The sequence below is a fragment of the Heteronotia binoei genome, chromosome 16, assembly GCF_032191835.1.
Source record: "Heteronotia binoei isolate CCM8104 ecotype False Entrance Well chromosome 16, APGP_CSIRO_Hbin_v1, whole genome shotgun sequence".
Classification (NCBI taxonomy): Eukaryota; Metazoa; Chordata; class Lepidosauria; order Squamata; family Gekkonidae; genus Heteronotia; species Heteronotia binoei.
Window position 1 is genome coordinate 22630045 of NC_083238.1, and position 12982 is coordinate 22643026.

Here is a 12982-nt window from a genome sequence, read left to right on the forward strand (position 1 = left end):
GCCTAATATGCAGAGGAGCTCCTAGAAAAAGAGCTGATTGAACAAAGTATATATATGAACTTGAGACTCTTCAAGGTAAATCTGAGAGGTCAATCTGAATACCTTTCAAGAGATTAAAAAATTAAGCAGAGAGAGAAGAATTTAAAATATTCAGAGTATAAGAAATGGCAGACTAACCTGTATGAAACATAAAATGAAAGAATTTTGTTTCACTTGACTGTTGGGTAAGGCCAAAATATCTGGGGAATAAATGGAGACTTCCTGCATGAGATCAGTAGCTATCAGCAACGCTCTTCTTGGCTTCTTACAGATAATCTCTTGGAGCTTTATTGTTTGCTATAACAAATTGCAACACTCAGGGCTACTTTGTCTGCTCCTTTGATCATACTGAGTTCCATCATTTGGGATAATCTGTAAACTGGGTCTGTGATGCTGCTTTGCATACTTCTTGACTAAGGATCTCTGGGATGATGATTTTGCCTGCCCACACAATTGCTGGTGACCTAGATCATATTTGATCCTGGGTATGTTAAGCCCCATACTGTGCTCCCCCCCCCCCTTAGAAACACCCCCTAGAAATGTGGATGTTTGATCTGGTTGTCTGACAAAGAACAGCTCTGTAGTAATAGAATAGCAGGGAAGAGTAGCAAGACGTTAACAGCAGGAACTTGGCTTAAGCTATTGAGAAGGGGGGGAATGATGCCTAGAGAGGAGGAGGAAGTCCAGTGCTTTGTTCCTTTCCCGTCTTCAAATGATGCCATAATCTTACTGTGGTTGAGATGAAAGAAGGTCTAGTTCAGGGGTCCTCAACCTTTTTAAATAGGGGGCCAGTTCACTGTCCCTCAGACTGTTGGAGGGCCGGACTGCCGTTACTGTACAAGGCCGCGGGCCGTCAGTTCTCCGTCTTCTGCATCTCTTTCCCTTCCCCACACCACACACCCTGGCCTGGGAACTCACCTCACCTCGGTATCACCTCACACTCTGTCTCCGCCGCCTCAGCCCAGTGCCGGAAGTGTGCGTTGCTAACGCAAGTTTAGGTCGAACGTCACTTCCGGTCTGATTTTGCCATAACCCGGCGGGCCGCATAAACGTCCTCAGCGGGCCGCAGGTTGAGGACCCCTGGTCTAGTTCCTTGATGTAAATCTCTATATGAACACAGACCAACATATCTACAGGACCGTTTCTTCATGCGTGTCCCTTGGAAAGCTTTACGTTCCACAGATCAATATGTGCTAGTGCTCTCCATCCAAAAGGAGAGCCGCTTAGCCTTGGCCGGAGTTTTTCAGCTGTGGCTCCGACCTGGTAGAAAACTCTCCCAAGTGATATTGCGGCCCCATTGGACGTCTTGCAATTCCACAGGACCTGTAAAATAAAGATGTTCCACCAGGCCTATGGTTGAGGTGGTGGAGGTCTAACTACATTGGCCTCCTCTATCTGGCTTTGTGCTGTTTATCTGGTGCTGTTGTTTCTCTTTCTGCCACTTGCCCGGTATCTGATTTCCTTCATGGGCACACGTACCAAAAGTTTTTTGGGAGCACTTGTCAATTTGTGTCCGATTGCCGTCTTATGAGTTGTATTAGCTGGTGTTGCATAGGTTTTAATATTGTGCAGGTTATGTTTTAATGGTTTTAAATTTATTGTCTGTATTTACTGTTGAACATACCCTTGAGCCCTGTGAGCTATTGAAGGGTGGGCGGGCTAGAAATTTAATTAAATAAATAAAATGAATACCACTCCCATTCTTTGCGAAAGGAGTGGAGGTTGGCTTGTAGTCGAATGGAAGCTACGTTTCATCTGTTTACAATCTATGATCTAGTGATATGCATAGAATGTAATACCTGTAAATGCGATGCCCCTGGGACTCTCCTCACGGGGAACCCCATTTTTTTATCCTGTGCCTCTTAGCACGGGCCTTGCAATGAAAGATGGAGTCTGCATCAGACAGATACCAAAATGACAGTAAGTCAAGCTGAGGACATGGAAGGAATGTAAAGGAGCACTTCCATCAATCACGTGAAAGCCCATCTCCAGTGGCAGCTAACCAGAGGGGCATTTCCCCAAGGACATTGGAGCCTCCTCCCTGATGATTTGATCTAATCTAGTGACCCAGATGTTCATAATAATAGGCAACAGATTGATCCCAGCTGTTTCACGTTGGGCAGTAAGGTCCATCACTAAAGTATGTCGACTACCCAGCCATTGATATTAACAGTATTGAACAGTCTCCCCCCAAAAAATATTTCCAGTGCTGTATTTCAAATTTCTCCCCTCCAGAAACCTGACAACGGCTTCTTTTCAAACTAGCCCATCAGCCATCTCTTGGCAAGGGCCTCAAGCACTGCCCAGTCTTTTGCTAAAGCAGGCCAAGCTGGTATTCTTGGCAGGTGATGTAATCACCCCAGCTTGATTATAACTGTGCAGATTTGGAATTCCTTCCTCCTCACACTCTCCTAAAATTCAAACTTTCCAATAGAATTCAAAATTTCCAGATGAAACCTGATTCCTATCAGAGCAGAGGCACTGTCCCTTTTCTCAGTGCAACTACAGATCCATAAAAGTCACCTCTGAGACCCCTAAACTTTTGTAGTGGGTTTGGGTTCCATCCAGTTACCCCAGCTTCTTGGGTGATTGCTGTGTTGTGCTTTTTCCTGCTTGGTCAGTTTTCTTCCTCTGGAACTGAATGGCTGTCTTCAAGAACAGGCTTGTATGTTTTTTGTTTCTTCATCCTTTTCTTAGCTCCCCCCCCGCCCCATAGGCCAGTAGCTTGGGAGGGAAGGGTTTTACTGTTTCACCCTGTTTTTCCATTCTGTACAGTTGTCATTTTCTTTGCAAAAACTGCTTTAAACTTTTATTCTTTTTTGTTGGTTAAAAAAAACCCCTCTTTTTTATTTTGAAAAGCTTGTTTCTCTCATTCTTTTGAGAATTGGTTGAATCTTAGCCACGATATACGTAGGGTTAAAGATCTCCATGTATAATACCCTGCAAACACCTGTCTGCATTGTGCCAGCAGAGGGACACCTTGGCTTGATCCGTGCATAGCAGTTTGTGTAGCATAATGTGAATCAGGTTCACTTTTCTAGATTTGTGGTGGATCACAACTAAGTGCAATGTAATCGGATTTGAGTAATAATATTTTAAAAGTAAAGCTGCTAAAGTTCAGCGCTTTAATTAAAAGTTGCAATGTTAAGTGTCTGTTCATTGTTGTAATGGAATATAGTGCATTGAATGGAAGAGTAACGTCTTCGTGTTTCTCAGGAATCCAGCAGGTTGCATAGTTTTAGTAGAGACTGGGCAACTGGAGAAAGAGAAGCCTACGAAAGCCCATGGAAGCTTCCAACTTCTTCTCCAACTCGCTACTCAGGAACACTTGACCGTCCATGGTCTGGAAGATTTTTGGGAAGCAGAAACAGATTGGTAAGAGTTGTTAAAGGTTCACATTAATTGTTTCTTGAGTTAATTGTCATGGGAATGACTAACAAACTCCTTTCTCATAAGCAAGTTTCAGAGAAACACATACACATCATATGAATAGTCTAGACTTATTTTTAAGAGTCTTCAGAGGGATTGTAGAACAATAGCTTAATCTCAAGATATAGAAGAATTACGTTAGAAACATGCAGCAATCTGTATAGATCCATTTTTAGTTGTGGGTTTTCTCAAAATCCGGTATGTATTTAGTGGCAGCACTTTCTGTGACTACTTCATAATTTGTATTACATGTGTAGTCTGTATATATTAACTCTCTGCTTGAACACCCTTAAGGGAGGGATATGAGTTCATTTTTAAGAACAACACACTGCCTTGCCTTTCTGATTATATTACCAGGAAAACAATTTTGCAAGTTGACTGTAAACAAAAAACTTTTTTTTTTAAAGTCTAAGATCAAGTATACACAAAATTCGTTTCTGGTTACACTTTTACTGTGTCACTCAGAACTATAGAGTAGATATAGAAGGATAGATGAGAGAGAGAAAAGTTGCATAGCATGAAATATTGGCATCAGTAAGTAGGAGTGTTGAAATAAGGGCATGGGCCTGCTGACAAAAAATACAAAATAGTCAAAGGTTCCTTCTTGTGCAGAGGGAGAGAGCTCTTCTTTGTGAAAAAACCCCATGGCTGCAGCTACACTGCTGTGAAGAATAAAAGGATTCTCAACTTGTTTGTTTTGCCCATGACTGTCCTTCTGTCTTTCAGTTGTCATCACTATTACTTGCATGGCATTTGGATTTGGCTATGTGGGGAACAAAGAATGAGATGGGAGTGTTCCCTCTAAGCTGAGTTAGTGTGAGCTAGCTCACAGTTTTTTAGCTTCCGTCTCCCACTTAGCTCAGGAAGGATGGCCCAAGAGCAAACTAATTTATGCATTAGCCAAATTGCTCACTTACGACTTCAATGCCGGTAGCACTCAAAGTAGAATTTTTGCTTACAAGACTATACAGCTTAGAGAGAGCTTTGGAGATGGGTATATCCCTTAAGCTTAAAATGTAAAAGCCAAAATTGTAGGGCGGCCCTGGGGAACAAGCTGAATCCAAGTTGGACAGAGGTGTTGAAAGGTGAGAGTGGGATTTTTTTGTCAGTAGGTAAGTTATTTGGATACCTGTGCTGTAAACAAAGAAAACGAGAATTAACAAAAAGAACATGATCAGAAGAAATGTTCAACGGAGCATAAAAATACCACTCAGGTAGCTGGGGTATTTATCGTTACCAGCTGGAGAATACCAAACTTATTATTTGGTATATGTAAATTATATTTATATCTCACTTCATTTCACATCATTCTCTGGGTAGTTTACGAAATAATTCTTTTTTGTAGTGCTTAATAGTATGTAAAAAGCATATTAAAACTAACCCCTTCCAAATACGGTAGAATCTTCACGAAACTAATGTATTGAACAATCAAAATTATCTACTGGGCATGTCTTATGTTTTCCAATAAGGAGGGGGTTCCAGAGCACATGAGCCATCTCTGCAAAAGTCCTTTTCCTAGTAGATGAAAATGTCACCTCTGGCGGTGGTTGTGGATGAAGGAGAATGCAAGGGGGAAGTTGCTTTATGAAAATATTGTAGATCTAGTCTATTCATGGCTTTCCATGTCATCACCTTGAGTTTTGCCTGAAAACTGGTAACCCATTTAGATTATAAACACTAGGCATAATGTACTCTAGCAGTTGAGCTGGCACAATTCTGCAAGTCAAAGTTTCTAAACTATGTTCAGGGGGTAGCTCCACACATAACCCATTGCAGTGATCCATTAGAAGTTACTAAGGCATGCAAGAGGGTAGCCATAGAAATGGAAATATGGATACTGAGATGTTGCTAACAATCAAAAGGGAAACCATAACTGGATCTGTCTTTTAACCTTTTAAATGTCTACATGTAGAATTAGACAAGGAATAACTTTTAAATATTTCTCATTCAGGAAACTTGTTAGCAACAGCTGTTGATACTAGAGGAGTGCAATCCAACACCGCCCCCCCCGCCACCCAATTTCAGTTTGAGTTTACTGGACTGAAAAACTTTTCAGATCAGCTGGAGCACAGTACTCACACTTCTCAGATGTTTTCCCAAGATTTTTTTCTGCAGTCCCTTCAAAACAGCCTGAGATGCTGGGAGCGATCTGTCCACCTCTCAGCTGTTTTTCCTATTTTTTTTTCTGCAGCCTCTTTAAAACAAACTGATTTAACATGACTGCAGAAGAAGTAGGGAGAAATAGCTGAGAGGTGGGGAGCAGTCTCCCTGCCTCTCAGATGTTTTCTTTGATCTTCCCAGTTTCTGGAAATATCTGGGATTTTCTGGGGATCTTTTCCCCCTGGTTTTCCAAAAAAAATCTCAGATACTTTTTGGAATACCAAAATATATATATATATATAAAATACAGATAAGGTTCAGGAAGATCCAAATGTACACATCTAGTTGATACTGCTTAAATTGTAGAAGGCTAATCTAAATAGCAGCAATAACCTTACAAGTGGGATTTGGAAGTGATCCATGCCTTAGTTTATGGTAACTTACACAGGGCTGCCCTTGATGCTGCTCTGGAAGCTTCAGATAGTTCAGAATGCAGCTGCCAGATTGTTGGCTGTTGGAATCTGGGATTCACATATCCATCCTGTGCTGTGGCAGTTATACCGGCTACCTGTCTATTTCTGGATCAAATTCAGGGTGCTGGTGTTCACCTTTATACCCCTAAACAGACTAGGATTGTCATATCTGATCTTCTCAATGGAATCCCCTTCATATGCTCATAATTGCACAGCTTTATTGGTGCCGCTGGCCCCCTGAGAGGTGTGCTTGGCTACCCCTTTTCTGCCTTGGCCCCATCCTTGTCTGACAAGGGTCGAGCCATGTGGGAGGTTCTGAGCTTTCACAGGGCCTTGCAGATCAGTCTTGTTCAGGGAGGCCTTTTGATCTTGTTCTGTTGACCTTCCTGGAGCTCATCCACCCGTTCACTTCTCTCTATTTTATTTATGAATGGCCAGTGTCTGATTTTATTTTCTTATATATTATGTATTTTTATACGCAGTTGTTTTATTGTAATCCACTCCGAGCCTTTGGGAAAGGGTGGAATAGAAATCTAATGAAATGAATAAATGTTGTAAAGGCGTCCTTGCAAAGCTGTTGGGTAAAACTTGCCAGTCACGGTTTTGAAATAACAAATCCTTTTAACACTGACTGTAAGGGTAAGAGACACTTGAACATGGTATCTTAGAAGCTTTTAAAATAAACTTTAAATGTTTTTCATTTTCTTATCCACAGTTTTTCACTTCATACTACTGTTTTAACTAAATACTACTGTTTAAACTATCTTCTAACTTATTTTTGTAGACAAATTCAATTTATTTTTGTGTGGAAGAGAACACTCATCTCACCCTATTAATTCTTTTTTTTTTTTTGAGTAGTCTGCATCATCGTCTTCACCTCTTTCGTCATCTTGGTTTGGTGAATCTGACAGAACTCAGGGAGCCTTTTCGTCAAGGCTGCATAATCAGCAGCAGGACAACGATTCTAAGAGACCTAAACTTTCCTATTCATCTACCTCTGGTGTGAGAAGTAATGGTTTAAACACAGTTTCAGGTAATGTTTGCAAGCTACGCAGCATGCATTAGCTTCATGTTGCTATATGTTAACGCCCCTTTCTTGCTGTTAGTATGTGTATGGATTTACAAAATTGAGGCAATTAAAAACATTCGAAGAATTTTGTTCCCTAATTAGAGTTATTAGAATAGGCTACTTCTCTGCCTGAATTAATTTGCTCTTGCAGTTCACAAAATACATGTATACTGCTCATTCAGTCAGAGTTTAGCATGTGTGTGGAATATCTTTGTTGCAGATGGACAGAGTGAAAGATTTGACAGCTGCCTGAAAGACGCATTCAAATCTTAGTTTGATTTTTGAAAAAGTACTAACTTCCTTTCTGTTCAGAGCATGCACTGAGCCTGCTTGCAGGGTAGGGCGGGATATAAGCGGCAGTAAATAAATAAATAAAACAATAAAATAAATTTCATTCCACTTGCATCTGTAGTTACTGAAATCAGGAGTCTTGAGTGCGCGCTTTGTTGCCTGCTCATTTCACAGTGACCATGTTACAGCTTAATATTCAAAAGTGTCATCCAGAGAGCAATCAAAATGGAAGCAGGAGACTTTTTTCAGTGTTAACTCTGCTGTTCTAGATTCCCAGTGGAGGTATAGCAGTGTGCCCAGATCTTCAACTATGGTACTTGGGTCGTTAGGAACCGAACTTGTGAGAGAGAGGAGAGAGCTAGAAAGAGCAGACTCATCTATTGGTAGTCTTGTGGATTACAGTCACAGGAGTGGTGACTTCCCATCTTCATCATGTATGTATTGGAAATCTGAAATTTTGGGGGAGCATGTTATGTGTTTGGTTCCATTTTTAATGCACACGAAAAGTCAATTTTGCCTTCGTAAGCCCTAGGATCAAAACAAGTATGGTTTTATATTATTATCAAGCCCTGACAAAAAATGTTGGGTATTGTGATGTCTTCCTTTAGAAAATAGCTGTCCAGCATTGTGGTTCTCTGTAGTGAAAATCAGTTTAAAATAAAGCTGAATAAGCCGTTCTCATTGACCCTAAATTAGCTTGTCTAGTCAACCAATGGATTGGACTTTCCTGCTAGTAACCATGAGTCTGGTTAATTCTGGTTAATAAAATAGACTCAGTGAACCAATATGGAGTCCAGAAGAAGGTAAAAAGGCTGCCAGTTTAGGCATGGGAAATGCTTCTCCATGTGGTATACATTGTGCTGTCTCCAGAGCTGCATTTGTAAGAATAGCATCATAACGTGTGACCTGGATGGATACAGTCGCTGTTGCCCAGAAGTGATTCTTATGGGGATGGCAAAACATTCTGCTGCTGTGACAGAAATCTGTGCCGTGATATTGAGGCTATATGTATGGATAGCCTATCTTTCATGCAAGTGGGACCCCAGAGGCAGTTAGGATACACAGTGGAGAGGCCTGTTGCATCTATAAAGCAGCGTTTAGGCTGTCTTCTTAACTGAAGATTGAGCTTGAATGCAAGTATGTTTAAGTTTTAGATTTGGGATATATATATCTCAGTGGAATACTTGAAAATGGTAATTTGGTCCTTATTAAAAACATAGTTTCTGTTTTATAGGAAAGCTGGCTGAAAGTAAACAGCAATGAGTCTTGTACTGGCGTTGCATTGTAATGGAATTATTAGGATTAAAGTCTAAGATGAAACTGTGTTCACTTTTCCACATTATCATTAAAATCTTTTTCTTGGCCTTTAGAGCCTGTGGGCGCCAGGATGGGCACAAACTGGGAAAATGGAGGGTCATCCCGGTTTGTGGTTTTTGAGGGTGCATGAATCACAAACCTTGCCATTTACTGAACTGGTTCTTTTTGTGGGGATCATGATGTGGTAGAATGGCCCCCCTGTGGGTTAGAGACAAGCTTGCAGTGACTCTTCTCTACCTGCCCCTCCAAGTTTGGCAAGGATTGGATTTAGATGTGGCAGAGTAGTTCCCCCCCCCCCCCAAGCAGGTGCCTCCAGGAAAGTGATCTCTGGGGAAATCACAGCTGCAGGTTCAGGAGTGTGTCAGATGCCCTCTCCCCCCTGCAAGCTAGAGGCATCTAGTTTGCAGATCTCTCCAGGATGCCACCCTACCTGCCCTCCAAGTTTGGTGAGGATTGGCTGGGGGCGGGGCGGGCAAGCACTGCCTGCCTCCTCATTGTAGACATTATTGTTGCAGATGGGCAATCCTTCTCCATGGTCACCTCCTTCTGGAGGATCCTGGGGTCCACAAAAGGGGGGAGGTTAACAGGAGGTCCAGTGCAGGGGGAGGTGGGGAGTTGGAAAACCAAGTTGAGGGGCGGGCACAGCAAGGGAAGCTGATGATGCAAAGCCAAGGGGGTGTGCCTAGAGGTACGTAAGTTGAGGATCCAAAGGGCAAAATGGGAAGAGGTTGAGGATTCAGAAATCCCACTGAGGGGTGTGTGTGTGTTTCTCAGCAAAGGCACTCATTGGCTGAACCTCTCTGCTGAGCTTGAGTAGAAGGACAGGTGCCTCAGAACTCTGAGTAAGCCTTAAGCACCCCCGACTGCAGTGTTTTTACATTGAGGAATGACTTCCAGTTCCCTTTCCTCTCTGCCTAACTGCTGGCTGCAAAGTAAAAACAGCTGTATATGAGTTGGAAGTATATATCTATCCTGCTCCCATAGAGCATTGCCTGTTGAGCTTCAGAGGCTACTGTTGGTGTTTCCAGAGCTGCAGAAGTCCATCCCCCCTCCCCATTGCTTTGATGATGAAATGATCGGAGACCATGTGTTTGTCACACGAATCCACTGTGAAAACCATGGAGGTTTGTGCAGGGTTCATTGCAAACACAATCACACAACCCTCAGCTCATGAACCGGGTGATGGCGAATTTAGGTTGGTGATGAGGTTTGTGCCCCATTCTTCATTGGCACCTCTGGAATTCTGTCACAGGGTGGTGGGTGTAGCCATAAAATGGCTGCCACCGGATGTGGAGCCAACCACAAGATGTCAGGGACGGAAGTGAGGAATAACAGTAATAGTAAATCTCCAATATTTCAGGTTGAAACTCTGGTTAACAGGTTGCCTTTTAAAATTTACATTTATTATTATTATTATTTTGCACACACATAACTCGCCTTCGTTCGCACAGTGAAGATCCTTCTGCTGTGGTGGCATCTGCTGCCAAAGCCATTTTGGAAATCTGCATGACCAGTTGAAAACCCTGCTCACTTTCTAAAAACACCTGGTGGGTGTCTGGAAAGGTGTTAGTGGGAGCTGTGGTGCCCATGGGCATCGTGGTGGGAACCCCTGCTCTATCCGGTTACCATTTTATATGCACAATTGAAGCAATGCTAGATTGTATCAGTACCATTTTGTTCTATCACTGTGCCACTTCACCTTTAGCTGTTACATTTGTTTTTCTCTCAACTAGCTTTCCATAACACTGTATTTGGAAAAATTAAGAAACTATATTAATTCTCATAGTTACTGAATGCAAGTATCAGGGATTGTTCCCAAGATTCCTGCTCTCCAGCAGTTCTATCCAGCCCTGAGAAAGTTGGTTCCCAGTGTTGCAAGTCTCTTCCACCCATGGAGCTCTGCTGGTGAAAGAGGGAGGGGAGTGTGATTTTGTTTGCTCCTCCGCTGTAACTTCTTCACCTGTATTGATAGTCCATTTGGGTTCTGTGAGGCTGGGGAAAAAACCTCCCTGGGTTTGGGTGGGACTACTGGAGCAGATATGAAAAGATAGCAATGTATCACAGTCATTTGTTAGTTCCAGTCATAACTGAAAGGGATAGATACCACTCACTCTTGGAGCCCTGGATGGTTGTTGAAAGGTTGCTTCTAATAAAGGGGTGTGTGTATGTACGAGCCCTGTGGCGCAGTGATAAGTTGCAGCACTGCAGTCCAAGCTCTGCTCACTGGATCGTTCCTGGCAAAAGCTGGGTTCAGGTAGCCAGCTCAAGGTTGACTCAGCCTTTCAACCTTCCAAGGTTGGTAAAATGAGTCCCCAGCTTGCTGGGTGCAAAGTGTAGATGACTGGGAAAGGCAGTGGCAAACCACCCTGTAAAAAAGGCTGCCATGAAGACATATGAACATATATGAACATATGAAGCTGCCTTATACTGAATCAGACCTTCGGTCCATCAAAGTCAGTATTGTCTTCTCAGACTGGCAGCGGCTCTCCAGGGTTTCAAGCTGAGGTTTTTCACACCTATTTGCCTGGACCCTTTTTTGGAGATGCCGGGGATTGAACCTGGGACCTTCTGCTTCCCAAGCAGATGCTCTGCCACTGAGCCACTGTCCCTCCCCTACATTGTGAAAGTGACATCACCCCAGAGTCGGAAACGACTGGTGCTTGCACAGGGGGACTACCTTTACCGTTATAGCATTAATGCAGGTAGGTTGGTTGGCTTGTATGCAACAATTTACATTCACGTTGGCTTTAATATACAACCGACCTTGTTCTCAGCAAGAACTGCTGTTGCAATCCTGAACATACTTGGGACTGAGTTTTGTGGAATGCCAGAGACATATTTCTGTTTAAAAATGTGCAAGACTAGACTGCATAGCGCATTTCCTAGGCTCTTGTTAATCCATGTTATGGCAAATATAATCTGTTTTGGCTAGTCTAACAATATTGCTTGGTCACTACATATATTAGGAGTTAACTGGTTATTTTTATTATTCTTCCACGTCAGATCTTCAGGAAAGATCTACTGCTTCGTATGCACAAGGAGCAAGACCAAAAGACAACTCGTTAAGCTCTTTGAGGCTGAACACGTCCATGAACCGCCAGTTGCCTTCTGAACATCCATCGTCATTACTCTCTAGAGACCATAGCTGGAGTTCAAGATCTAACTATGTCCCAAGAGAAGTAGAATCTTCAGAAAGGAATATACAGCCAGAGTTTACCCACGGTGCCACGAGAAGCGCAGCCAGTTCCTCTAGCGGTTCCGAAAGGATCACGCAGTCCCAGAGGTCATTAAGTGAACCTCCCGGCGATACTGAAGGAAGACGGACAACTAGACAGCTACTGTCTCGTTTAGCTTCTAGTATGTCCTCCACATTTTTCTCGAGAAGGTCTAGTCAAGATTCTTTGACTTCCAGACAGTTAGGTCCTGAAGATTCACCTGTTTCAAGAGCTCTTTCTTCTAATCAAGCCAGTGCTGCTAACCCAGCTGAAGGTACAGAAGCTCACTCTCCTGACATTTCTCAGGGATTTAGCTTTCTTAGAAGACGATGGGGCCTGTCGGGTGTTTCGCCAAATCCTAATTCCGATTCAGAAGCTGAGAGCTACAGGCCTGAGTCTGAAAGTAGAAATGCAGGATCCTGGCTGTCATCGTCTCTAAGAAATAGGTGTACACCTTTGTTTTCCAGAAGGAGGAGAGAAGGAAGAGATGAAACTGCAAGAACCTCTACCTCTGAAACACCGGCTAGATCGCTGCATCTTTTTAGGAGAAGGGAATCAGGTGGTGAAACAACTCTTGAAGCACAAAGTGATTCCCTCAGGCCTGCAACGAGGCCACCAACACCTGCAGTACCGAACAGTGCTACAGCTGCCTCATTGCCGGATTCAGGGCACGGTAGAAGAAATTCAGGAATGTCGGGGATACTTCCTGGTTCTTTCTTGCGGTTTGCGGTGCCCCCAACACTGGGGAACAACTTATCTGACAATGTTATGATAACTGTAGACATTATTCCTTCTGGCTGGAGTCAGCCTGATGGACAAGATAATGACAAGTCCAAAGTACCTCCTTCAAGAGATCCTGAGAGGCTTCAGAAGATCAAAGAGAGGTAAGGTGCTGTTTCTTTAAGCCTTTATTGATGTCTTTAAAGGGGAAAAAACCCTTAAACTTCTTATTGGGAAACTTCCTAGTAACGGTACATAATGGTGTCATTTCATCTTCACAAATACCTTTGTTTAGGAAAAGCTGTTAACGTATCACAACCTTGTAATAC

The 12982-nt window shown here is 42.8% G+C and overlaps 1 protein-coding gene across 6 annotated transcripts in view; it reads left to right on the top strand.

Annotated features, from left to right (window-relative positions):
- The window catches only part of MARCHF7 (membrane associated ring-CH-type finger 7), a 77078-nt gene that overhangs the window by 52912 nt on the left and 11184 nt on the right, over positions 1–12982 (top strand). For 3 of the 6 annotated variants that reach the window (XM_060257183.1, XM_060257182.1, XM_060257184.1), the window contains exons 3-6: positions 3256–3414; positions 6900–7074; positions 7671–7835; positions 11722–12817. In XM_060257183.1, coding sequence (XP_060113166.1) covers positions 3256–3414; positions 6900–7074; positions 7671–7835; positions 11722–12817 — 1595 coding nt within the window. Of the gene's footprint in view, positions 1–3255; positions 3415–6896; positions 7075–7670; positions 7836–11721; positions 12818–12982 lie in introns of those variants that run through there. The other 3 variants (XM_060257186.1, XM_060257187.1, XM_060257188.1) reach the window with 2 other exon arrangements.